This window comes from Leptonychotes weddellii, chromosome 1 (assembly GCF_054177405.1).
Source record: "Leptonychotes weddellii isolate Sample4059 chromosome 1, ASM5417740v2, whole genome shotgun sequence".
Taxonomy (NCBI): Eukaryota; Metazoa; Chordata; class Mammalia; order Carnivora; family Phocidae; genus Leptonychotes; species Leptonychotes weddellii.
In genome coordinates, this window is record NC_138369.1 from 13,829,884 (window position 1) to 13,857,288 (window position 27,405).

At 51.6% G+C, this 27,405-nt stretch overlaps 1 protein-coding gene across 2 annotated transcripts; it reads left to right on the plus strand.

Moving 5' to 3' along the window:
* PTPN23 (protein tyrosine phosphatase non-receptor type 23) lies at nucleotides 1-27,311 on the plus strand. Of its 2 annotated transcripts, none has more exons than XM_081801021.1 (25): nucleotides 1-180; nucleotides 9,318-9,392; nucleotides 18,537-18,664; nucleotides 18,915-18,991; nucleotides 19,591-19,640; nucleotides 19,800-19,931; nucleotides 20,176-20,256; nucleotides 20,338-20,469; nucleotides 20,568-20,615; nucleotides 20,980-21,036; nucleotides 21,167-21,225; nucleotides 21,371-21,450; nucleotides 21,569-21,683; nucleotides 21,776-21,841; nucleotides 22,241-22,407; nucleotides 22,658-22,969; nucleotides 23,067-23,221; nucleotides 23,325-23,476; nucleotides 23,566-23,745; nucleotides 23,830-25,603; nucleotides 25,679-25,863; nucleotides 25,948-26,052; nucleotides 26,143-26,281; nucleotides 26,406-26,519; nucleotides 26,598-27,311. In XM_081801021.1, the coding sequence occupies exons 1-25, from the start codon at nucleotides 97-99 to the stop codon at nucleotides 27,075-27,077; spliced, it is 4,947 nt and encodes a 1,648-aa protein (XP_081657147.1). In that variant the 5' UTR covers nucleotides 1-96; the 3' UTR covers nucleotides 27,078-27,311. The 2 variants fall into 2 exon arrangements, with proteins under 2 accessions (XP_081657147.1, XP_081657149.1); XM_081801023.1 differs by having other exon boundaries at nucleotides 22,241-22,386.
* Nucleotides 27,312-27,405: the final 94 nt, after the last annotated feature.

Genomic DNA, 27,405 nt, shown 5'->3' on the forward strand with positions numbered 1-27,405 from the left:
GGCGCGGAGGGGCGGGGCGCGCGGCTGAGGCAGCAGCTGAGGCAGCCGCTGGGGCGGCTAGGGGAGCGGCCGGGTGGCGGTCGGGCGCTAGCCGCCATGGAGGCCGTGCCCCGCATGCCCATGATCTGGCTGGACCTGAAGGAGGCCGGTGACTTCCTCTTTCAGCCGGCCGTGAAGAAAGTAAGTGCTTCCCCCACTGCCTCCACCTCTCCCGCGTAGCGCCGTCTGCCAGCGCGTGACGCCCCCTGCGCGACCATCATCTCCCTAGGCCCTGGTCGCAGGGTCGGGTGAGGCCAGGAGGGGCCTCCGCTGGATTTCCTCAGCCTGGGCCACCCTTTGCAGACAGTCCTGTCCCCTCCTCGCCCGCTCGGGGCTAGCACCCACAGTCTCGTCGAAATCCGCTTCCCGACTTCTGCTCCGGGCCGTCCACGGTTCCCACCGAGGCACCGCACTTCCTCGGTGTGACGCTTGGGACCTAGTTCTGCTCCGCCCCTCCTCCACGCCGGGACCGCCCCGCGGGGAAGGTGGGCGGCCCTGGCCGTCTCGTTGACCTGTGCCCTAGGTGCGCAGTCGGTCCAGGACCCTCCTGGCACGGACGCTGGGGATGTGGCTCAGTGTGTGTGTTTTGAAGGTGGAAGCCAGAGGAATGCCTGACCTCTGCGACTGGGGTCTCTCTGACAGTTGGTGCAATTCTCTCTGGTCTCTTAAGAAGAACCGTATTCCGGAGCCCCCTTGGACCAAAAGATACGGTTCCTTGTCATTTTTGGAAGGGTTACTGCTTTTCTTAACCGCCCGGAGGATATAAACAGTGTTGTAGCTCCTGGAGAAACCTTAGCAGTCGTTGTGTTGAACCTTCAGTTGGACAGGGGAGACAGGCAAGTCTGGTGGTGATGGAGGCAAGGGACCTCTGTGGGGACATCAGGTGGGGCTGGCACAGAGAGAGGCCAGGTGTGTTGAATGAGCATAGGGTGCCCTCCGGGACATCCCCTAGGTGGGGAGGGCCACCTAGGAGCATTGGGTCAGAGCAGGAGTGAACAGGAACTACCAGGTCGTTGCAGGTTGGCATCCTTGTGGTTTTAGTAGAGCAACTGCCAAAGTCAGTCCCAGGTAATCTAGATGGTGCACCACTCAGCAGGGTACTCAAGGGATCCGAGAAAGAAAATAGGTTTGGAAGTAGTTCCCCCAATAAGCTCTCTCCCTTCCTTTCTTTATCCTGCCACTGCCTTAGTTCAGACACTAATGATTTGTATTCCTTTGATTCCATCCTTAAACTAAACCTCTTTGGGCATTTGTTTCCTCATTTGTGAATACAGGAAATTAGATTAATCTAAAACTTAAGAGTTTTGTTACCTCTTCTCCAGACTTTGGTCTTCTCTCCATCTACTCTTTCATACAAGTACAGTTAGATGAATCTTTCTAAAGCACAACAAAACTCCTTTGTTTTCTAGTTCAGCCCTAACCCATTTAGAGTTCTCCCTGACCAACCCCAGCCCTTTCAGTATTTTTTGAGGGCCCAGGGTATGCTTGGTCTATGTATTTTTTTTTTTTTTAAAGATTTTATTTATTTATTTTGACAGAGAGAGACACAGCGAGAGAGGGAACACAAGCAGGGGGAGTGGGAGAGGGAGAAGTAGGCCTCCCGCTGAGGGGCTCAATCCTAGGATCCTGGGACCATGACCCGAGCTGAAGGCAGACGCTTAACGACTGAGCCACCCAGGCGCCTCAATTGATCTATGTATTTCTGATACAGATTCTGTTCACAGTCAGCCATTTGCTGTTCTCTTGACATTCTCTGTATGTTTGCTCTTCTGTGCCTTTGGTTGTAGAATTCCTCCCACCCAGAAGAGCGGTCTTGTTTGTCCTGTGGGATGGGACCCTTCTTTAATTTCTGTATATTGGTTCTGTCCCTCTTTCAAGGTCCAATTTAAGTTCTTTCTCTTCCAAAAGCATTCTTTAATCCTTCCACCTAGGTTAATCTTTCTCTTCTCGGAATCCCTTTTTCCATTCTTTTCCTGGTGTTAGTATGTGTGCTATGTTTTAACTCCCCTATTCAATTCTAGGTGACCTGAAAAGCATCTCCGTGTTCCTTGAAGTCTAGCGGGGTCTTCTCTACACAGTTGGCATTCAGGAAAATGTTTCTGAAATAACTGAATGACATTTGAGAGAGAATTTAGACATGGTGACCATAAATTTATGGAAATTAGTGGTAAAATCTTAACCCAGAAAATCCTAGGAGATATTTTTGTTTGAACTTAGCCTTTGATACTCTGGTCACTCTTACCTAACCAACAAGGTTTTATGTGAGTCATGACTTCTCTGGAAGCCTCTCTGAGCCTCCCTGACAGTAGTTGCTCATTAGCCATTTAGCCTGAGGTGGTATCAGATGCTGAAGAAACTCTTCACTTCCTAGACATCAGCTCTTTTTCTTTGTTTCCTGTGCTTTGGGTTGGGAAAGATACTGCCATTTATTTGATAGGTTAAGATTGTGGCATGTATTTGCATGAACCCACCGAAAAGGAATAGCAGCCTGTGGGTAGGCTGGGCTTGCGAATGGCCAACTCCTTCCAGGTACCCTGGAACTCTTCCTGCAGGACACTGCAGAAGCCAGTTCAGCCTGGGAAGTCTTCCTGACCTGGACCCCTCTCCCCAACCCTAGAACCCCTACTCTGTCTCTGCCACTCATACCATTGTCCTCTTCTGCCCTTTTTCTCAGCCATGGGAACCTTCACCATTGACCTGGAGCTGAGAGGTACAATTTAATTTAGGATACTGGGGTAAAAATGGGCTCTCTTGAAGTCAATCTGTTGAGCACTGTTACCTTGGTAATACAGGTGAATAAGAGACAATTTTTTTTTTCTTTCACGGAGTTCAGTTCAGTAGAGGAAATTTATTTATTTATTTATTTATTTTTATTTATTTATTTAAAGACTTTATTTATTTGTCAGAGAGAGAGAGAGAGAGAGCACAAGCAGGGGGAGCGGCAGGCAGAGGGAGAGGGAGAAGCAAGCTCCCTGCCGAGCAAGGAGCCCGATGCAGGACTCGATCCCAGGACCCCGGGATCATGACCTGAGCCGAAGGCAGACGCTTAATGACTGAGCCACCCAGGCGCCCTAGTAGAGGAAATTTAAAAATTAAATGGCAGTATCACTGGAAGAGTATGTGCGCAGTGTACAGAAGTACCAGCCTAAGGAAGGGCCATCAGAGAAGGCTTGGTGGGCTTTGAAGGATGAATAGGAGTCTTCCAGATAGCTAAAGGGTTTCTTTCTTTGTAAGGCCTGGGCTGTTGAAAAGACCTTTCATAACGGTTAGTATTGGTTTTTGCTCCTGATGGACGTGCCTTCAATTAGGGAGTAACGTGAAATAAGAGCCAGGAATGGGGCGCCCGGGTGGCTCAGTCGTTAAGTGTCTGCCTTCGGCTCAGGTCATGATCCCAGGGTCCTGGGATCGAGCCCCGCATTGGGCTCCCCGCTCAGCGGGAAACCTGCTTCTCCCTCTCCCACTCCCCCTGCTTGTGTTCCCTCTCTCGCTGTGTCTCTCTCTGTCAAATAAATAAATAGAATCTTAAAAAAAAAAAAAAAAGAAAGAAAGAAAGAAGAGCCAGGAAAACAGCAAGCTGGTTTGGAACTGTAGTGCCAAGCTTTAGGTTGGGATACTGGGGCCCACATAATTTTCTGGTGGGAAAATGCTTCTGTCTCTGCACTTTCTTACCTGTGCTTTGGAGCTCAGAGTGCTGACTCACTGGAAACTGATGAAGGCTGACTTGTACTCTTCATCACTGAGTGTTTTGGTGACAAGTGTTGGTATTTGAAGCTGTTTTCTCTTCTGGTCCCAAACACCTGCCCTTAATCAACTGCCCTAGAGCTTAAGTCAAGCTCACCTGGACTTAAGTGTTAACATCCATCTCTGATCCAGTTATTGAACAAATAGTTATTGAGTGACTGTATGTGCCAGCCTTGGGAACTCAGGGCTGTACGTAATGACAAAAATCCCTGCTTCCATGGAGCTTATCTTTTGATGATCCACATAGTAACCCTTCCTCAAGGGCATATGTATCATGTGGTAGCTGCCCTGTCAACTGGGTGGCTTCTTGGCCTCTCCCCTCCTGCCACTCTGGCTTGGATTGATCTCTGAATCTCCACTTTTCCACCAGGTTCCTTCAGAGAAACTTTTGCCTGCTATTCAAGGCCTGCCACCACTTGGCTTCAGCCTGCCTTTCTCTAATTCATTCCCCCAGGCCTCTCCTATAGGAACGGTCAGCCTCTTCTTCCACATCTGGTCATTGTTCTTGCTCTGGTTCTTACTGGAATTCCTTTTTTCCCATTCATTACTCAGGTTGAACCATATGTCCTCAGGCCCCCTTTAGCTGCCTGGCTGTTGTACCACACTCCTCCAAATTCAGACAGGTCTTAGCGCTCAGTTGACCTGCGCCACAGAGTGCACACTCTTATTACCTCTTCTTACAGTTTATCTTTTTTTTTTAATTTTAAAAATTTATTTATTTGACAGATTGAGAGAGAGCACAAGTAGGCAGAACAGCAGGCAGAGAGAGAGGGAGAAGCAGACTCCCCGCAGAGCAGGGAATCCCCCCCAACGTGGGGCTCGATCCCAGGACCCTGGGATCATGACGAGCTGAAGGCAGCCGATTAACCAACTGAGCCACCCAGGTACCCCGTCTTACAGTTCATCTTATTCACTTGTAGGTAGAGCCTGGTTTTTAGGTTTGTGGAAATTTTCTCCCTCTTCTCGATTTCCCATGGGTAGCTGACTCCTTTGAAACACTTGCCACATACCCAGAAAAGGAGATGACCAGAGGCCTAAAAGGGGACCCTGCCTCCTCAGCAGTGAGGAGCATGGGACATTGCCAGTTATCTCTGGTGGTGACCTGTCTTTTCTCTTATCACAGATTTGGAGTCACCGAACCTGTCTGCCCAGTTGTGTTTTACAGCAGAATGGCTCCAGGAGCAGATGACGTGCATTGTCCAGTTCATTCTCTCTGACTTTAGTCTCGTACACCAAAAACCTGTATCCATTTCACTCCAGATTTTTTCCTTTACTCGTGGCGTAATAAATACTTGTGTGTGGAGACTGCTTCACAACTGTTGGTTGAATGACCTAGTCTAGTTCTAGCACCTGCCAGGAGATGTAACTTGAGTTGTCCTTGCTGGTGTTGTTTAGAAGAGATGTGGAGAGATAATCCTTGACTGTAGGGCTAGGTGTTAGAGTAGGCGAGGATGAAGGACTCTTCTCATCCTCGCTGTTATTAGCCTGTAATTTGGTTTTAGGCTTGCTGACATCAAGGGGCAATAAAACTTTTTCTGAATAAAATTAATCTCATTTGAAATTCAGTAGCAAAGCATATATTGTATTTATTAACAGTCCTGTATGTGGGACTTAGTTTTATTTGTGTTTCCATGGACCAGCCCAAGGAATGCCTCATATTTAAGTAAATCCTGCAAGTGGGGAAAAAAGAAATAAGTGTATGGTGAACAAAGGTAACGTTAACACATGTGATGCCTTTTATTCTCTTTTTTTCTTGGATTGCTGCTTTAATTAGCACCATGAAATTCCAAGATGTTATATCAAATTAAGAGCAAAAGCTAAACACCTGGTGGAGAGGGGGACCCATACACGGAAAAGTGAGAACATGCTAATAGAAGAGAAAGTGACAAAATGGAATATCCCTGGGTCAGGAGTCAGGAAACCTGGCTTGGGGTTCTAGCACTGCCATTGCTAATCTCTGGTTCCCATTTTTCCAATCTGTAAAAGAATGTCAGGATCTAGGATGAATATTTCCAGTGATCTCATCTACCTACAAAATTCTGTAACAAAATTCTGTTGCTCAGTAAAAGAGTAGTATCATGGGGGGCGCCTGGGTGGCTCAGTCGTTAAGCGTCTGCCTTCGGCTCAGGTCAGGATCCCAGAGTCCTGGGATCGAGCCCTGCATCGGGCTCCCTGCTCAGCGGGAAGCCTGCTTCTCCCTCTCCCACTCCCCCTGCTTGTGTTCCCCCTCTCTCTGTGTCTCTCTCTGTCAAATAAATAAATAAAATCTTTAAAAAAAAAAAAAGAGTAGTATCATGGAAATAGCATAGTCTTTGGAATCAAGACAGACCTTGGTTTAGATCCCTTCTCTTCCACCTAATTGCTAGGTGACCTTCAGCTGCTACAAATGATTACATAACTAATCTGGTCCTCATTTTCCTCGCCTGTAAGATGGAAATACTATACCTCATAAGCTTGTGAGAATCAAGAATTAATGCCTGTGAGTCCCTATTAGAGGTCTTGACATCATATACATATTTCTCTCTGGAAATGGCCTTTCCATTCTCTTAGTATTTTGCACTTGTAACTCCTTCCTTTCCTTTTTTATTTTACCCCCAGTGGCTCTGGTCCCTGGACATGCTCTCAATTAACATAGACATGTCTATAGGTCTTTTTGTTCCCTCAGGAAAGGATCTCCAGCTGCCCCAGAGCCTGCGCAGGCTCTGGAGGTTCTCTGGTGCTCTCAACCCTAACTGGCTGTTAGTTGTGTAAGTGCACTGGGGTCCTTTTGTTGCCTTCTAGTTTCTTGCTCCTGGTCTGTGGTGGCAGGGTCCAAGGTCTACCTGCTGCTGGGCCTTCCCTCTCAGGCTCTTTTCAGGAGCTTCAGATACTGACCAGACTCTGTTCTGAGCTCTGCAACTCTAAAGAGTTTGATTTCACTGTATTTTTGTGTTCTCTCTTTGTGTGTGTCTTTATATACATACACACACATACATATACACATGTGCATATGTATATCCCATGAAGCTTTGAAAGTAAGTTGTACACATCTCAGCACATCCTAAGAGTAAGGACATTTCTCCTGTATAACCATATTATCATCACACGTAAGAAAATCCACAAAAATTTTCTACTATAATTTTTTTTTTTTTAGATTTTATTTATTTATTTGACAGAGAGAGACACAGCGAGAGAGGAAACACAAGCAGGGGGAATGGGAGAGGGAGAAGCAGGCTTCCTGCGGAGCAGGGAGCCCGATGCGGGGCTCGATCCCAGGACTCTGGAATCATGACTTGAGCCGAAGACAGACGCTTAACGACTGAGCCACCCAGGCGCCCCTCTACTATAATTTTTATTAAAATTTCACCTATTGTCCCCAAAGCATTTTTTTAAAGATTTTATTTTTAAGTAATCTCTACACCCAACGTGGGGCTTGAACTCACACAACCCTGAGATCAAGAGTCACATGTCCTATCCACTGAGCCAGCCAAGTGCCCCCCCAAAAATATTTTTATGACTTTCCCCCCAAATTCAGATTCAGTCAAGGTTCCCATATTGTATTTTGTTCTGTTTCTTTAATCTTTTAAAATCTAGGCTAGTCTCCTCTTTACCCCCACCCCCATGACACTGATTTTTTTCAGAGACTGGGTTAACTGTTGGGCAAAATGTTCCATCTTTGGACTTTTCTTAAGTGTCTTCTTCTAGTATTTTCAGTTTGTTCATCCATCCTCTGCATTTCCTGTAAATGCAACCATTTGTTAAGTATCTAACACATCTAATAAGGTCCCAACCATTCCCGATGCACTCATTGTTTGGTGCGGGTTGGAGGGGTGTCACTGGCATGACCCTGCCGCTGTGCCAGGCACAGTCTGGTAAAGGCATGTTTAGAATGTAGGGAGAGCAGCAGCTAGAGTTCAGGGAAGTGACATCTCAGCTGAGTCTTAATAGAGAAGAGGGGACACCATGTGAACAGCATTGAGACCTGAGAGCAGCAGTTCCACAGGACTGTTGGCTGGGGGTCCCCGGGAGTTGCTAGAAGACAGTCCTTGAAGGCTGCTGGGGGCAACTGTGAGGGGCCGTGAACTCTGTGCCTAGGAGATTACCTTTGCCTTTGAGGCTTTGGGGAGCCATTGTTGCACATCCTTTTCAGATTACAATTTTTCTCTTTAGATTGCAACTCATTTCTCATAATCTCACTATCCTGAGAAAAGTGTGTTTGGGTTTTTTTCCCCAGGTGTGTGTGTGTTTCAGAAGGCTTTGAAGTCAGGAGTGACCATGGATTTTGCTAGAAAGAGAACTCTGCCCCTAGGTAAGGGGTAGATTTGAAGGGGTGACAAGAGGATAGAGAAGAGAGCTCATGGACACATGGGACTTGCAGGAGGTAAAACCAACAGAAGAGGTCAGAGTTGGAGGTTTGGGAATGTGACTGGTTGATGCTGAAATAAGCTTGGCCGGAGCCTCCCCTCTGCCTGTCCCACCAGGGCAGGTAGGAGCTGTCACATGGCCTTCCGGGTTCCCATGTGGCTAGTGCCCCAGCTGTGTGGCAAAGGTTCTGGGAAAGGACCTCAGAACAGTTCAGTGGGCCACAGACATGGTGTGAGTGTGCTGCTGGACAGAGCAGGCCACCTCTTTTCAGCCTTTTGAGCTTCCTTCTCCACTTCACAACCTTGGTTCGGGCCTTAGGGAACCTGTGAGGTGGGCATCAGTGCCCTTTGTGTTTGTGGAATGGGTACATCTGCTCCCCACCCCCGCCCCGATTGCTAACTCAGGCAGCAGGAACCGCAACAGGTGTAGTCCAGCGGCTTTAGTCTGTTGATCTTAGGTGAACAAGGGGTCTTCTGGTCCAGGCTGTGCCTCCAGACTGATGAGTGCATTCATTTCCGAGAGAGGCAGCTCCTGAGGTGGTGAGTGCTGTTGTGGCCAGGCATGCCAGTCCCCTCTCTGATGTGAGTACGGACTTTTCCTTCTCCTCTCTCTCCGGATCGTTCCCATCACACACCTGTAGGCCTTTCTTCAAGGTGAGGACAGTGTAAATCATTTCTACTGTGGTGCCCTTTCCTAGCCAGGGGGGCTGGTGAAGAAGGCTTTGCACTCCCACTCTTGTTTGGTATCTTCTGCCTACATTTGTTGTTGGGTTAGGATTATGGTTGTGATCCCAGAACGCAGCAAGGTCCAGTCCTTGATGGAGGCTTGAATTTGTGGCCTATTTTGGGATGCTTGGTAGGATCCCGTTTCAGACAGCTAAGTTCCCCAGCTTCCTGAGCTGCCAGAGTCCTGGACTTTACAGGGAGGGCTGCAGCCTGGTGAAGACCACTCAGGGTGTTCACGTAGGGTCGTCCAGTCGTATTTTCTATTTTGCTCAAAGGTAGAGGCTCCCATGGTTAGCATCTTAGTGCTGCCCCGTTGTTGAGGTAGAGTTTCCAGTGGTCCAGCAGATATGCTCGTGGTTGTGGATCTAGACTGCCAAGGACTCAGGGCAGAAGTGAGAGCAGGGGAGCGTCCTGTATTCATGGTTTACATTGTTCTCTCTCTCTCTCTCTCTCTCTCCCTCTCTCTAGTTTGTCCTAAAAAATTATGGAGAGAACCCAGAAGCCTACAATGAGGAACTGAAGAAGCTGGAGTTGCTCAGACAGGTAGGAGGATAGTATTTTTATGCACTTGTGAACAGGACAGTTTGGATAGGGAGGTAAAGAAACTACCTGGAACTGTGTTCTTATTTTAATTTAATATTTTTTCCTCTTGAAAAGCAGCAAAGTTAATGATAGAAAAGTTTGAAAATGCTAAAAAGCAAAAAAAAAAACAAAACTTAATCCTTCTCACAAATTTTTGTGTATGTATAATTTTATATATAATTGACTCTTGAACAACGCAGGTTTGAACTGTGTGGGCCCACTTATATGCTTGTTTTGTATAGTACAGTACTGTAAATGTATTTTCTTTATGATTTCTTTAACATTTCCTTTTCTATAGCTTACTTTATTATAAGAATACAATATATAATACGTATAACATACAAAATGTGTATTAATTGACTATGTTACCAGTGGAGGCTTCTGGCCATCAGTAGGCTATTAGTGGTTAAGTGTTTGGGAAGTCAAAAATTATAGTGGAATTTTGACTGCATGGGGGGTCAGCACCCTTAACCCCACACTGTTCGAGTGTCAACTGTGCATACTGTATAAAAACACGGTAGGAGGGCGCCTGGGTGGCTCAGTTGGTTAAGCGACTGCCTTCGGCTCAGGTCATGATCCTGGAGTCCCGGGATCGAGTCCTGCGTCGGGCTCCCTGCTCAGTGGGGAGCCTGCTTCTCCCTCTGACCCTCCCCCCTCTCATGTGCTCTCTCTCATTCTCTCTCAAATAAATAAATAAAATCTTTAAAAAACAAAACAAAACACGGTAGGATCCTACACTGCCTATATAGCTTATATAGTCTGCTTTTTTCATTTAATGTACTGTGGATTTGTTTCTGTATCAATGAACATAGAACCATAGTATTTGTAATGTCCTGTGATCATTCCATGACACTGTGATTTAATCAGTCTGGTCTCAGAGAACATTCAGTTATTTCAGTGTTTTCACCGTGGTAAGTATAATCTGTGTCTGTGTGTACTTGGGCGCTGGGATTGTTTCTGTAGGAATTAGTGGGTGAACAGGATGCGCTTGCTCTCATTTCCACCCCCAGCATGTACATGCCTACTCGCGCTGTTACTCTGCAGTCCTGGCGCTCTGGGAGGTGAAAAGGGTATTTAATTTCAGTTTTCAGTTATTTGGTTAATCGTAAGGTTTCACAGTTGTTAATGTGTTATATATCTTCTTTCAGGACTTGCCAGTGTCTTTTGTCCATTTTTCTCTTCGAGTTCGATAGGCATACCTTGTGTTGTGCTTCGCTTTATTGCACTTCACAGATACGTGTGTGTTTGTTTTTAAAGATTTTAAGTAATCTCTGCACCCAGTGTGGGGCTCGGGCCCACAGCCCTGAGATCAAGAGTCTCGTGCTGCACCGACTGAGCCCGCCAGGTGCCCTGGATACTGCGGTTTTTACAAATTGAACGTTTGTGGCTGTCCCACATGGAGCAAGTCTGTTGGTGCCATTTGCCCGACAGCACTTGTTCACTTTATATCTCTGTGTCACATTTTGGTAATTCTCACAATATTGCAGACTTTTTCATTATTATATTTGTTAGGGTGAGCTGTGGTCAGTGATTTTTGAGGTTACTATTGCAATTGTTTTGGGCACCAAAGACCCCATATAAGTGGGCAAATTTAATTGGTAAATGTTGGGTGTGTTCTGACTGCTGTACCGACCAGCTGTTCCCCGTCTTTCTCTCTTTCCTTGGGTCCCCCTGTTCCCTAAGACACAACAGTATTGATATTAGGCCAATTAATAACCTTACAACAGTTTCTAGTGTTCAAGTGAAGAGTCCCACGTTTTCATTTTAAATCAGAAGCTAGAAATGATTAAGCTTAGTGAGGATGGCATGCCAAAAGCAGAGACAGGCTGAAAGGTAGGCCCCTTGCACCCATTAGCCAGGTTGTGAATGCAAAGGAAAAGTTCTTGAAGGAAATTAAAAGTGTTACTCCAGTATGAGCACATGAATGGTAACAAAACCACATCAGCATTGGCTGATGTGGAAAAAGTTTGAGTGGTCTGGATAGAAGATCACACCAGCTACAACATTCCCTTAAGCCAAAGCCTAGCCCAGAGCAAGACCCTGACTCTCTCCAATTCTATGAAGGCTCTGAGGTGAGGAAGCTGCAGAAGGAAAGTCTGAAGCCAGCGGAGGTTGGTTCATGAGGTTTAAGGAAAGAAGCCGTCTCCCTAACGTCAAAGTACAAGGTGAGGGGTGCCTGGGTGGTTCAGATGGATAAGCGTCTGCCTTTGGCTCAGGTCATGATCCCGGGGTCCTGGGATCGAGGCCTGCATCGGGCTCCCTGCTTAGCGGGGAGTCTGCTTCTCCCTCTCCCTCTGCCCCTCCCCCTGCTCATTCTCTCTCTCTCTCTTTTGCTTGCTCTCCCTCTCAAATAAGTAAATAAAATCTTTAAAAGAAAAAAAAACTACAAGGTGAAGCAGCAGGTGCTGTTGGAGAAGCTACAGCAAGGGATCTAGAAGATAATTCATGAAGGTGGTTACCCCACACAACAGACTTTCAGTGTGGATGAAACCACCTTTATACTGGAGGAAGATGCCATCCAGGACTTTCATAGCTAGAGAGAAGTCAATACCTGGCTTCAGAGCTTCAAAAGACAGGCTGACTCTCTTGTTAGGAGCTAATGCAGCTGGTGACTGTTAAGTTGAAGCCAGTGCTCATTTACCATTCTGAAAATCCTAGGGCCCTGAAGAATTATGCTAAATCTGAGCTGTGCTCTAGAAATGGAAAAACAAAGTCCAGATGGCAGTACATGTGTTTACAATGTAGTTTACTAAATATTTTAAGGCTCCTGTTAAGACCTACTGCTCAGGAAAAGAAGATTCCTTTCAAAATATGACTGCTCATTGACAATGCACATGGTCACCCAAGAGCAGTGATGGAAATGTACGAGATAAATGTTGTTTCCATGCCTGTTAACACAGCATCCATTCTGCAGCCCATGGATCAAGGAGTCATTTTGACTTTCAGGCTTATTCCTTAAGAAATACATTTCATGGGGCGCCTGGGTGGCTCAGTCGGCTAAGCGTCTGCCTTCAGCTCGGGTCATGATCCCAGGGTCCTGGGATCGAGCCCCACGTCAGGCTCCCTGCTCAGCGGGAAGCCTGCTTCTCCTTCTCCCACTCCCCCTGCTTGTGTTCCCTCTCTTGCTGTCTCTCTCTGTGTCAAATAAATAAATAAAATCTTTTAAAAAATAAAAATACATTTCATGAAACTATAGCTGCATAGATGATGATTCCTCTGATGGATCTGGGCAAAGTCAGTTGAAAACCTTCTGGAAACGATTCACCATTCTAGACGCCATTAAGAACAATAGTGATTTATGGGAAGAGGTTAAAATGTCAACATGAACAGGAGTTTGGAAGAAGTGGATTCCAGCCCTGATGGAGGACTTTGAGGGATTCAAGACTTCAGTGGAGAAAGTCACCGCAGGTGGGTGAAAACAGCACGAGAACTAGAATGAGAAGTGGAGCCTGAAGATGGAACTGAATTGCTGCAATCTCATGATAAAACTGGAATGGATGAGGAGTTGCTTCTTACGGATGAGCAAGGAAGAGTAGTTTCTTGAGCTGGAATCTACTCCTGGTGAAGGTGCTGTGAAGTTGTTAAAATGACAACAAAGCATTTCGGGTATCACATAAACTTAGTTGATAAAAGTAGCAGCAGGATTTGAGAAGACGGACTCCAATTTTGAAAGAAGCTCTACTGTGGGTAAAATGTTCTCAACCAGCATCACATGCTCCAGAGAAATCGTTCATAAAAGGAAGAGCCAATCAGTGGGGCAAACTTCATTGTTATCTTTCTTAAGAAATTGCCACAGCTACCCCAGCCTTTATCGACCACCACCTTGATCAGTCATCAACATGGTGGCAAGACCCTCCACCAGCAAAAAGATTACTACTCACTGAAAGCTCAGATGATGGTTAGCATTTTTTAGCAATAAAGTACCCTTTTTTTTTTTTTTAAAGATTTTATTTGACAGAGAGGGAGCAAGCACAAGCAGGGGCAGTGGCAGGCAGGGGAGAAGCAAGGCTCCCTACTGAGCAAGGAGCCCGCTGTGGGATCACGACCAATCCAAAGGCAGATGCTTAACCGACTGAGCCACCCAGGGGCCCCTAAAAAGTACTTTTTAATTCAGGTATGGATGTTTAAAGATATAATGCTACTGCATTAATAGACTATAGTATAGTATAAACATAACTTTAATATACACTGGGAAACCAAAAAATTCATTTTGACCCACTTTATTGTGGTCTGGATCTGAACCTGTGGTATCTCTGAGGTTTGCCTTTACTTTTGTTCTTATTAATTTATAAGACTTATTCACACATTGGTATTGTTCCTTTGTCTTACATGATGCAAATTTTTTCAGTTCATTGTTGGGTTTTTTTTTTGGTTTCTGTTTTTATTTTTTTAAGTAGACTCCACACCCAGCGTGGAGCCCAATGTGGGGTTTGAACTTAAAACAGCCTTGAGATAAAGACCTGAGCTGAGATCAAGAGTCGGACACTTAACTGAGCCACCCAGGAGCCCCATATCATGGTTTTTGTTATGTTTTTAATGAAGACTTTTCAAATTTTACATATAAATGTTTAAGTCAGGTCCATCTCATCATTCCTTTTACCTACCTTTGCTATGCACTGAGAAAAAAACTTCGTCACCTAAATAAAATGTAAGCAGTTACTGATGTTCTTCTAGTACTTGTGCTATTTGATTTTTACTTAAACCTTTATATAGCATTTATTTACATATATGATAGGTGAGGGAAGGCTCGAGCTTTAACTTCCTCTCTATACTTTTTGTTTTTGGAAACACTCCTGTGTTGAATTCTTACATACACTTTAGGTCTATTCAAAATTCCCTCTTCTCTTCTACCATCTACAGGTCCACGGTATTTTTTTTTTTTTAAGATTTTAATTAGAGTGAAAAAGAGAAAGAGAGTGGGGAGGATCAGAGGGAGAAGCAGACTCCCTGCTGAGCAGAGAGCCCAATGTGGGACCCGATCCTGGGACTCTGGGATCATGACCTGAGCCAGAGGCAGACACTTAACTGAATGAGCCACCCAGGCACCCAGGTCCACAGTATTTTAAGTATTATCTATTGTACATTTTTCTATCTGGTAAGACTAATTCCTGATAATAACTTCTTTTTTAAGTTTTCCATGGTTATTCTCACATGAATATTTCTCAGATGAACTTAGAATCTTTTTGTCAAGTTCTGCAAAATAGCATTGGGAATTTTGTGAGCTCATAAAACTTACGGATTGATGAGATAGAATTAATATGTTTATGAGGTTGCTGTTCTCTGCATTTCTTCATATATATATGTATATATATTTTCAGGTTTCTCAGTAAAGTTTTCTTCATACACATTTTCTTCTTTACACGTATCTTGTTGAGTTCATTTCCAGACTTTTTATTGTTGTTGCTATTATTGAGTGTCCTTCCCCCTCTTTTATATTTTCCACCTGTTGCAGTTGGCATAGAGAAAAGCAGTTGAGCAATTTATTTTGTTTTTTGGGGTTTTTTGTTTATTATTTACTTTTAATTAATCTCTACCTCCACTGTGGGGCTCAAACTCGTGACCCCGAGATCAGGAGTTACACTCCTCAAACCGAGCCAGTCAGGCACCCTGAGCAATTTATTTTGATAATTGTCTTCTTTTGGATGGTATTTGAGCTCATTTTCTTGGGTTTTCCAAGTTACTCGCGTCGTACCATATACACATTATGATTTTGCCTTCTTTCCAGTGGTTGTACTCCTTATATTCTTGGAATCGGCAGACATTTCCGGAGCATTGTTAGTAATTGTGAGAATGACTTGATTCTGGTGTTGAGGTGTCAGCTTGGAGCGCAGCGCTGGCCACGGTGCTGATGTCAGGGTGTCAGGTGGCTTGTGTCTGCATGTGGGGGTGCAGCGGCCCCTCGTCTCTGTGCGGCTCGCTCTCCTAGTGGCGGGGGGGGGGTCTGCACGTGCACTCACTTTGTGTTCTCATCAATTAACAGGTCATAAAAGCTATACAACACTTGGCAAATAAGAGAAATACAAAGAACAAAACAATCATGCCCAGAGAGAGTCATTGTGATTTTACACATTTCATTTTTATTTAAAAAGCCCAAAGTTAAAATAACATTGCCAAAGCACTATAGATTAAATCATTTTAATTGTTAAAAGATTCGCTTAAATTTTATTATGTTTCTAACTTTTCTTGACCTGTGCCCCTTAGCAATAAACAATGAGCAATAACCAAATGCTGTTTCTGTAATTAATATTAGGAAAGCATTTTTTCCCATTTTTAAAATAAAAATGACATAATATTGAATAATTTCATCTCAACTCTAGCTGGGGCAAAGCATGATCCCCAAACAAAGAGAACTAAGAGGAGCTCTTTTTTTTTTTTTTTTTAAAGATTTTATTTATTTATTCATGAGAGCGAGAGAGAGAGGCAGAGGGAGAAGCAGGCTCCCAAGGAGCAGGGAGCCCGATGCGGGATTCGATCCCAGGACGCTGGGATCATGACCTGAGCCGAAGGCAGACGTTCAACCATCTGAGCCACCCAGGCGCCCTAAGAGGAGCTCTTTATCTGTCCTCTTCATATACTGTTCCAGTCATGCTTTATTCATTCCCTTAGCAAACACGCATGGAGGGCTCTCTGAATCTCAGGTACTCGTCTAGGCACTGTGGCTTCAGCAGTGAACAAAACAAAGTTCCTGTGGCATCATGTGACGTTCTAAATAAGATTCCTTGAGCAGAGCAGCCCTGGTGCGGCACCACCAGCATTAGGCTAAGCTTCCAGTGGCAGGGAAGAGGGCAGAGGAGCCAAATCCTGGGGAAAAAAAAAAAGATGCCGGGTGAAAGAGAGTCTGCATGAGGGATCCAGGAAGTGTGATGATGGAGTGGGGGTTTCATTTGGCAGTTTAGAGTGAGGCCTTCATCCTTCCACGTGACTTACTAATGCCTCCCCCAGCCTCCTGAGGTGGTGGTGTGGTCCCAGCCATCCATACGGTGGCTCACCAGAGACACAGTTAGTGGAGTAACAGGTATGGGAACCAGATCTAGAAGATTTGACATAGGCTCAGTTCTTAAGCAAGAAGCTGTTGTACTGCCTACAGCATTGGGGAGACAGTGTTACCAAGGCCAAGTGCCAGTTTGCTTATTTTACTTTGGAAAAGTTGGCCCAAGAGTTTCAACAGTGGAAGGCTCCAATTAAGGGAGCTACATAGGAGTCCAGTGCAGATCCTTTTTTTTTTTTTTAAATATGTATTTATTTATTTGAGTGAGAGAGAGAGAGAGAGCAGGGGAGTGGGGCAGAGGGAGAGAGAGAGAGTATGCGTGTGTGGGGGGACAGGGACAAAAGGAGAGAGAGCTTGGGATGGAGGACTGGCAGAGGGGAGAATCTCAAGCAGACTCTGCACTGAGCGCGGAGCCCAACTCAGGGCTTGATCCCACAACCCTGAGATCATGATCTGAGCTGAAACTGAGAGTCCGATGCTCAACTGACTGACCCACCCAGGCGCCCCCTGGAAATGGAAGCCAGATAAAACTTGGGGAGCTGCAGGCAATCCTCTTTTCACGATCTGGCCTGTTTCCTCATCTGTAAAGCAGGGGCTGGAAGAGTTGTCTCTAAGAAGACCTTCCAGTTGCAACTGTGAGATAAATTCTTGATTTATAGGGCATAAAGCTGGCAGGCACGGTGAGAGGCTTGTTGTGGGGGTGGGAGTGGCGTGGTCTCAGAGCTTCCTTACCACTCTGCTGTTCGTTCAGCTAGGCTCATCCTAGCTCCTCCCCATGCAGGGCCATGCAAGGATGGTGGGGTGCTGTGGTTCTCTCCAGCAGGTGGGGTGAGGGTGGGCACAGTGCTTCTAGCCCGTCCCTTCTTTGTTTTGTGTACCTGCTTCTTGGAGAGGATGTTGTCTGTTCTTGTGTTTGAGCACAGGGTTCATCTGCTTTGTTTATTTCCCCAAAATGGGAATAGCTTTATTGTTTTTTTTATAAAAAGTGAAAGTGGGGGGGGGGATGAGGTAACTGGGTGATGGGCATTAAGGAAGGCACGTGGTGTAATGAGCCCTGGGTGTTATATGCAACTGATGAATCACTGAACTCTGCCTCTGAAACTAATACACTATATGTTAATTGAGTTTAAATTAAAAAAAAAAATTTTTAAATAGGAAAAAAGTAGAAGTGTTCGATATAAAGAGTAAACTATATAAAGAATTAAATATATGTCTCCATATGTATATACAGAATAGGATAAGTTACTTAAACCCTGTTACCCAGTGGTAATCACTTAACATTTTGGTGTATAACCTAGAATCTTTTATCTTTGTGTAGTTGACTCGTTGGCTGTCAGTATCTATACGATTTTACGTAAATGAAATCATACTGCTCATCTGTTACCTTTTTTTTTTGGCTCAATAAATATGTCATGAACATCTAAACATAGTAGAGACTCTTCAGTCTTTGTGGCTGTATTTTCTTTTGTGGGTAGTCTTGACATAATTTATTTAAACAGTCCTCTTTAGTGGAAATTTTGGTGGCATCCAGTATTTGACCCTCTTTTTTTTTTTTTTTTTTAAAGATTTTATTTATTTATTTGACAGAGAGAGAGACAGCGAGAGAGGGAACACAAGCAGGGGGAGTGGGAGAGGGAGAAGCAGGCTTCCCACAGAGCAGTGAGCCCGATGGGGCTCGATCCCGGGACCCTGGAATCATGACCTGAGCCGAAGGCAGATACTTAACCGACTGAGCCACCCAGGCGCCCCTGACCCTCTTAATAATACTGTGATAAATATCCTTGTATGCTCACCATGCATTTGCTTTTCTGGGTGTCTTTTATTACTGTGTGTTTTAGATACAGAACTGTGGGCCACCGTCAGGTACATGAACATTTTTAATGCCTGTTGTAAAACTGCCTTCTGGAAAGGTGGGACTGACTCAGCCAGCCAGCCGTGGCTGGTGGGGTGGTTGTTGAACAGCTGTAGGCATAGCTGTGGGCTTTCTCTGGATCCCTTGGAGTGTGCGGTCTGCTAGCTTAGATGCAGATTTCTTTCTTGGGCCTCTGTGGGTAGACAGACCTGCCTGTACTCTACCCCAAGTGATGGCAGGCCTGCTTCTCCCATCTGCCCCCCAGAACGCTGTCCGTGTCCCACGGGACTTTGAGGGCTGCAGCGTCCTCCGCAAGTACCTAGGCCAGCTCCACTACCTGCAGAGTCGGGTCCCCATGGGCTCGGGCCAGGAGGCCGCCGTTCCTGTCACCTGGTGAGAGCTGGCAGGCAGGGCTGGGGGGCAGCCCGGAGGGTGCCTGGGGCAGCCCAGTGTGTTTGGATGGTGGGGAGGCCCCCTTCCCTTCCCCAACCCCCTCCCCTCTTGCTGCAGAGGATGGGGAGTGGCTTGGTGTGGTCTCCATGGGCCTCCCTCTGACCCACACTGGGGTGGCTGGTCCTCTCACCTGGTCTCAAGGCCCTGGCCAGCTCCTTCCCTTAAGACAAAGGGGGTGGCATGTCTGCAGGACTGAGATCTTCTCTGGCAAGTCTGTGGCCCATGAGGACATCAAGTATGAGCAGGCCTGCATTCTCTACAACCTCGGTGAGCTGCCTAACCCTTTCCCCATGGCCCTACCTCCCAGCCCTGCCAACCCAGGATCTCAGCTCAGCAGAAGGTCACAAAGGCAGTGGGTTCAGGGACAGAAGACCCCTGGATTCTGACCCTTCACAGCCTTCCCCATAGTTTTGCCAGCACCTCTTTTCTGGGCCATGGGCAGCCACCCTGCTGGGGAGAAGCTCTGCTGGGCTGGCTGCCACATGGTGGTGCTGCTGTGTGCTCTGGCCAGGAGCGGTGACCGCTCTTCTTTGACTGGACAGCTCTGACCCCCCTGATGGCTTTGGGCTGTTCAGTCGAGAGAACAAGACTGGCCTCAACTAGCCCTGCCATCAACCCTGATGACTTAGCCTCACTGTGGCTCGAGGGAGAAGCCTGGGGAGCCTGAGTCCTGTGTAGGCATCCCTGGGGCCTCAAGACCAGACCTGTAGGCTGGGTGCTATGGATGGGAGTTTCCCCTTCTGGGTGTCCTTGGACCAACTGCCCCAGTTCTCAGACCCTGTCTTCCTGATCCTGTGACAACACGGCCCCTCTGCCTTAACGCTCGACAAAGGCTAGCTCTGACACCATGTCCTCTGACTCCCCAGGGGCGCTGCACTCCATGTTGGGGGCCATGGACAAGCGGGTGTCTGAGGAGGTGAGGAGGGGAGGGTCAGTGGGTGGGACACAGGACATAACCAGGGAGGGGGGCTAAGTGTTCTTTGACTCCAGGGTTTGCATCCTGTCCCGTGGGAGTGGACACGGGCAGCTGTCTGGCTCTGCCTCTGGCCATCGTCGTCGTCCTCTTCCCTCCCAGGGCATGAAGGTCTCCTGTACTCATTTCCAATGTGCAGCAGGCGCCTTTGCCTACCTGCGTGAGCACTTCCCTCATGCCTACAGCGTGGACATGAGTCGCCAGATCCTCACTCTCAACGTCAACCTCATGCTGGTGAGGAGGTGCCCTTGTTGGGGCCCAGTTCAATCCAGGGGAGGGGACAGCCGGCGCTGGATCCTGGACCAGGCCCTGTGCACATGGCAGTGGGGCCTTGGCTTTGATCTTTTGAGCCCCAGTTGGATCAGAGCAGGACGGTGCTTCTTGGAGTAGCGAAGGCGGGAGGAGAGAGGACAGGGGAGGGGATCTCTCTGTGGTCCCTCTGATGGGAAGGGTAAGATCTCTGCATTTGTCTGCCCAGGGCCAGGCTCAGGAGTGCCTTCTGGAGAAGTCAATGTTGGACAACAGGAAGAGCTTTCTGGTGGCCCGCATCAGTGCACAGGTAGGGGCAGGGGTGGATGGTGGCCCTCGAGGGACTGAGAGCAAGCCTTTCGTTTACTCATGACCCCATCCTGGCCCCCAGGTGGTGGATTACTACAAGGAGGCATGCCGGGCCTTGGAGAACCCTGACACTGCTTCCCTGCTGGGCCGGATCCAGAAGGACTGGAAGAAGCTTGTCCAGATGAAGATCTACTACTTTGCAGCTGTGGCTCATGTGCGAGCACCGTGACCGCCGGGCCGGGGCGGGGGGCGGGGGCCCTGGCAGCCACAGCTTGGGAAATAAGTAGGGGCGTCTCTTCTTTCTTACCCCAGCTGCACATGGGGAAGCAGGCCGAGGAGCAACAGAAGTTCGGTGAGCGGGTGAGTGAGCTCTGGCAGGGAGGGGTTCAGACTGATTCCAGCCTTGTTCACGAGGTGCTAGAGGGGACCCTTCCCTTACAGAAGAGGGGAGGCTCTCCTCACCGTCCCTCACACCCACATCCTTGGCCACCCCCCGGCTGCAGGCCTGGGGTTTCTTGTGTGTTGTCCCACCTGCTTCACTTTCATCCCCAGTGGGGACGGCTGGTGGGAGGTGGATCTGTAAGATGGAGCCGGCTGGGCTGATGGCAGGCTGCTTCCTCGGCTTCTGGTCTTTGAGTGGGTCACCTCATGGCCAGGCAGGGCTTAATGGGGTGGCAGAAGGAGGGGGAGGGATGGACCGGGCTCTGCCTACTGCCCCTTGTAGGTCGCATACTTCCAGAGTGCCCTGGACAAGCTCAATGAAGCCATCAAGTTGGCCAAGGTAAAGCTGAGGAAGAGCCTGGCTGTCCCTCAGAGCCCTGAGGGAACCCAGAGTAAGCCCGCTGGGGCCGAGGGTTGTCCTGGCACTGGCTTAGATTGGTGCTGAGCCCCCTCCCGTCCCTGTCCCACAGGGCCAGCCTGACACGGTGCAGGACGCACTGCGCTTCACTATGGACGTCATTGGGGGGAAGTGAGTCTGTGGGGCTGGGGGTGGCCTTGGTTCCTTCTTGTTGGGAAGGGTCTTGGTTCTCTGCCTGCATCGTTGGGAGGAAGCCACCAGTAGCTAAGAGCAGTGGCCTCATTGCTGGACTCTCCACTTCCCCTTCTGACCCCAGGTACAATTCTGCCAAAAAGGACAATGACTTCATCTACCACGAGGCTGTCCCAGCACTGGACACCCTTCAGCCTGTAAAAGGTCTGGAGCTGAGGGGAGGCTGAGGGTCAGGGGAGGGCATGAAGATGGGAGAATAGGAGAGAGGCAGCCTCGAGGCTTGTGTGGGCCTGGTTTCCACCGTGCTTCCTCTCTCTCCCAGGCGCCCCCTTGGTGAAGCCCTTACCAGTGAACCCCACAGACCCCGCTGTTACAGGCCCTGACATCTTTGCCAAACTGGTACCCATGGCTGCTCATGAAGCCTCGTCGCTATACAGGTGGGCGGGAGGGGCTGGCCCTGTTCTTAGCACAGATGGGGTTGGGAGGTCTCAAGACGTAGCTTCCGGCAACTGCTTTGTCACTTTGGCAGTGAGGAGAAGGCCAAGCTGCTTCGGGAGGTGATGGCCAAGATTGAGGACAAGAACGAGGTCCTGGAGTGAGTGCAGGGCTGGAGGGGGGAGTGGGTGGGGGGGGAACGTAGCAGATCTCTGCAGGGTCCCCAAGGCTGCTTCCAACAAGGAGAGGAAGAGTGAATGTCCTCTTGCATCAGGTTCCCTAGCTCTGCCTTCCTGCCCATGGTCTTGGGTGCTAGATTTATAGGGGGACAGTCACCTGGCTTGGGAGGGCGATGTTCCTCTGTCCCATTGTTTTCAGCAGTGCCCCAGGTGCGTTCTCTGGGGCCAGGTCAAACCTTCATTGGTGGAGGTCAGGATGCTTATTTGCCTTTGCTAGGATCTCAGAGCTGGTTTCAGTTGTGGGGGCTCACCCTCGCAAGAGGAGGGAGAGTTGGTCAGCACCCACCTGGTCCTGTCGTCCGTTCCTCCCCACCCCGCAGTCAGTTCATGGATTCAATGCAGCTGGACCCTGAGACTGTGGACAACCTTGATGCGTACAGCCACATCCCACCCCAGCTCATGGAGAAGTGTGCGGCTCTCAGTGTCCGGCCCGACACCGTCAGGAACCTTGTCCAGTCCATGCAAGGTGAGCAAGGGGGAGAAGCAAGTGGGTGACGGAAGTCCTCTGCGGCGGCGTTCTCTGTGTCCCCTGTTCACCAAGGACGGAGGTTGTGCAAGCACCCACCCTCACGCCTCCGTGGATCCCCGCACCCTGCGTCTGCCCTGCTCAGTGAGCCTGGGGCCACACACCAGCCCTTGGCCGTGTGGGTGGCTCTGTCTACCCGGGGAAGGGCGCAAGTTGGGTGCCTGGTGTGGCTGCCTCAGGAGCCGTTCCCTTCCTGCAAACACCCCCCCAGTACTGTCAGGTGTGTTCACGGATGTGGAGGCCTCCCTGAAGGACATCAGGGAGCTGCTGGAAGAGGACGAGCTGCTGGAGCAGAAGTTGCAGGAGGCCCTGGGCCAGGCCGGGGTCGGCCTGGCGGGCTCCAAGGCAGAGCTGGCCGAGGTGAGGCGAGACTGGGCTAAGTACATGGAGGTCCACGAGAAGGCCTCCTTCACCAACAGCGAGCTGCACCGGGCCATGAATCTGCACGTGGGCAACCTGCGCCTGCTCAGTGGGCCACTGGACCAGGTCCGGGCTGCCCTGCCCACGCCAGCCCTCACCCCGGGTGAGCCCCCCACACCCACCCCCGTCCCCTGTCCCATGCCCGTGGGAAGGGAGGTGGAGCCGGAGGCTCTGGTCTCACCGACCACTGCTGCTCCCAGAGGACAAGGCTGTGCTGCAGAACCTGAAGCGCATCCTGGCCAAGGTGCAGGAGATGCGGGACCAGCGCGTGTCCCTGGAGCAGCAGCTGCGGGAGCTTATCCAGAAGGATGACATCACGGCCTCGCTGGTTACCACAGACCACTCCGACATGAAGGTGGGGTTGGTGAGCCGGGGACGGTCTCAGACTCTGGGCTCCACCCTCAAGTGGCGAGGCCCTGAGTGTCTGTCCCCCCACGCCCTGCGCCCTCCTCCCTCAGAAGCTGTTTGAGGAGCAGCTGAAGAAGTATGACCAGCTGAGGGTATACCTGGAGCAGAACCTGGCAGCCCAGGACAACGTCCTCCGGGCGCTGACAGAGGCCAACGTGCAGTACGCGGCCGTGCGGCGGGTGCTCGGTGAACTGGACCACAAGTCAGTGTCCGGCCCTGCGCTCTGGCCCAGACTCCCGCCCGGAGCTCGGCGTGGCTCCTCACCTTCTGCTGGCCTTTCCACCCCCCCAGGTGGAACTCCACGCTCCAGACCCTGGTGGCCTCCTACGAAGCCTATGAGGACCTGATGAAGAAGTCCCAGGAGGGCAAGGACTTCTATGCGGACCTGGAGAGCAAGGTGGCTGCTCTCCTGGAACGAGCCCAGTCCACCTGCCAGGCCCGCGAGGCGGCCCGTCAGCAGCTCCTGGACAGGTGGGTACGGCCTCGGGGCAGCTGCGGCCCAGACCCAGGCTTGGCTGCCGGGGGTGCGGCTCCACTCCTTCCTGTGTTCCCCAGGGAGCTGAAGAAGAAGCCGCCCCCGCGGCCCACCGCCCCGAAGCCGCTGCTGCCCCGGAGGGAGGAGGGGGAGACAGTGGAGACGGGAGACCTGCCCGAGGAGCTGCGCAGCCTGCCTCCCGACATGGTGGCCGGCTCACGGCCACCCGACACCTACTTGGGAACTGCCGCCCCACTCCCGTTTCCTCCCAGCCCCTTCCCCGGCTCTGCGGGCCCAGGACCCCACTATCTCTCAGGTCCCTTACCTCCTGGTACCTACTCGGGCCCCACCCAGGTGTTGCAGCCCAGGGCCCCCCAGGCCCCAGGTCACCCTGCAATGGCCATGGCCCCTGGACCTGCCCTCTACCCAGCCCCTGCGTACACACCGGAGCTGGGCCTCATGCCCCGATCCTCCCCACAGCATGGTGTGGTGAGCAGCCCCTATGGGGGGGTAGGGCCCTCCCCGCCAGTTGCAGGTCTGCCCTCAGCCCCACCTCCCCAGTTCTCGGGCCCTGAGATGGCCATGGGGGTTCGGCCAGCCACCACCACGGTAGATAGTGTCCAGGCCCCCATCTCCAGCCACACGGCACCACGGCCAAACCCCAGCCCTGCCCCTCCCCAGCCCTGCTTCCCAGTGCCCCCACCACAGCCGCAGCTGCTGCCTGCGCCCTACAGCTACCCTGTGGGGGCCAAGCCCCCCCTCACAGCTCCCCCTGCCCAGCACCACTTTCCTCCGGGGATTCCCCCGGGTTTTCCAGCCCCCAGGGTTGGGCCCCAGCCCCAGCCCCATCCCACAGGAGTGGTGTTTGGGCCCCAGCCCCCCCAGCAGCCCCTTCCACTCCAGCATCCGAACCTCTTCCCACCCCAGGCTCCAGGGCGGGTCCCCCCCCAGCCCCCCTACCCCTTCGCTCCTCAGCCTGGTGTCCTGGGACAGCCAACGCCACCCATGCACACCCCTCTCTACCCAGGCCCCTCTCAGGACCCTCTGCCCCCCCAATCAGGGGCTCTGCCCTTCCCCAGCCCCGGGCCGCCTCAGTCTCCCCATCCCACCCTGGCGTATGGTCCTGCCCCTTCCCCCAGGCCCCTGTGCCCCCCGGCGGCCCCTCTCTCCATTCGAGGTCCCTCACCTGCTGGCCAGCCCACCCCAAACCCCCACCTGGTGCCTTCACCCGCCCCGTCACCAGGGCCCGGCCCAGCGCTGCCTCGGCCCCCTGCCGCAGAGCCGCCCCCATGCGTGCACCGGGGCACTGTGGCCGCAGACCTGCTGTCCTCCAGCCCGGAGAGTCAGCACGGAGGCACGCAGCCCCCCGGGGGTGGGCAGCCCCTGCTGCAGCCTACAAAGGTGGACGCGGCCGAGGGCCGCCGGCCACAAGCCCTGCGGCTGATCGAGCGGGACCCCTACGAGCACCCTGAGAGGCTGCAGCAGTTGCAGCGGGAGCTGGAGGCCTTTCGAGGCCAGCTGGGGGACGCAGGGGCCCTGGACGCCGTGTGGCGAGAGCTGCAGGACGCCCAGGAACACGACGCCCGCGGCCGGTCCATCGCCATCGCCCGCTGCTACTCCCTGAAGAACCGGCACCAGGACGTCATGCCCTACGACAGTAACCGCGTGGTGCTGCGCTCGGGCAAGGACGACTACATCAACGCCAGCCGCGTGGAGGGGCTCTCGCCCTACTGCCCGCCCCTGGTGGCCACCCAGGCGCCGCTGCCCGGCACGGCCGCGGACTTCTGGCTCATGGTGCATGAGCAGAAGGTGTCGGTCATCGTCATGCTGGTGTCTGAGGCCGAGATGGAGAAGGTGAGAGGGGGAGGGGGCTGCCCAGAAGGGACCCTGGAAGAGCAGCCCTAACTGCCTCGCCTCTTGGTCCCTCAGCAAAAGGTGGCGCGCTATTTCCCCACCGAGAGGGGCCAGCCCATGGTGCACGGCGCCCTGAGCCTGGCACTGAGCAGCGTCCGGGCCACCGAGACCCACGTGGAGCGGGTACTGAGCCTGCAGTTCCGGGACCAGAGCCTCAAGCGCTCGCTCGTGCACCTCCATTTCCCCACTTGGCCTGAGTTGTGCGTCTGCTGTGCCGGCGGGGGGTGGGGGGGGTAGGGGCATCCGCTGAGGTCGGGCTCACGGCTCCTGCCCGCACCCCGCAGAGGCCTGCCAGACAGCCCCGGCAACCTGCTGCGCTTCATCCAGGAGGTGCACGCGCACTGCCTGCACCAGCGGCCCCTGCACACGCCCGTCATCGTGCACTGCAGGTATGGCCCGGGCGGGGAGCGGCCGCACGCCCCCACGGGTCCCACGGGTCCTCGGGCCTGGGCCCTGCTTACGCCCCCTTCCTGCCGCAGCTCCGGGGTGGGCCGCACGGGAGCCTTCGCGCTGCTCTACGCCGCCGTGCAGGAGGTGGAGGCTGGCAACGGGATCCCCGAGCTGCCTCGGCTGGTGCGACGCATGCGGCAGCAGAGGAAGCACATGCTGCAGGAGAAAGTGAGGGGCGGGCGGGGCGGGGCGGGGCAGGGGGGGGTCAGGCGGGGGGTGGTGCCGGGAGGGGCCCTCCACGCTGGGGCCAGGGAGGCCCTGCCCTGCTGACCACGCCGAGGGCCCTGTCCAGCTGCACCTCAGATTCTGCCACGAGGCGGTGGTGAGACACGTGGAACAGGTCCTGCAGCGCCACGGCGTGCCCCCTCCGGGCAGACCATCGGCTGGCACAAGCGTCAGCCAGAAGGTGAGGAAGGAGCCTCTGGGGCTGGTGGGGTCAGCCCCAGCCTCGTGGACCGGTTTCCACCCACTCCTATCTTCCCAGAATCACCTTCCTCAGGACTCCCAGGACCTGGTTCTTGGCGGGGATGTGCCGATCAGCTCCATCCAGGCCACCATTGCCAAGCTCAGCATCCGGCCTCCCGGGGCCCTGGATTCCCCAGCCGCCAGCCTCCCAAGCCCCGTAGAGCCCCCGGGCCTGCCACCAGCCAGCCTCCCGGAGTCCACTCAGCTCCCGTCTTCCCCCCCACCCCCCGTCTCTCCACCCCAGCCCGAGGCCCCCCAGCCTGAGGAGGAACAGCCAGTACCTGAGGCCCCCAGCCTGGGGCCCCCCTCCTCCTCCCTGGAGCTGTTGGCCTCCCTAACTCCCGAGGCCTTCTCTCTGGACAACTCTCTGCGAGGAAAGCAGCGGATGAGCAAGCAGAACTTTCTGCAGGCCCATAATGGGCAGGGTCTGCGGGCTGCCCGGCCCAGTGATGACCCCCTCAGCCTCCTGGATCCGCTCTGGACACTCAACAAGACCTGAATAGGCTTTGCCTGCCCGGTCCTTACACTACATCATCTCCCGCACCGGTCTGCCCACCCTAGCAGGGCCTCTCCGGCCGGCCGGTCTCTTACTCCCATTCCTGCTGCCTTCAGCCCTACCTGGCCCAGCCCGCACCCCTGTGGGGTGGAGATGCCTCGCGGGCCTTGGGTCAGGTTCTGCTCCTTTGTGGGACCTGACATTTTTCAGCTCTTTGCTATTAAAGTAATAAACCAACCTGTTCTGTGGCCAGTGTCTGCCCGTTGCTGCCTTAGGGAGGGGGCCTGAGCCTCAAGCACCGCCCGAAACGTGGTGCCTTCAGTGAGCTTGG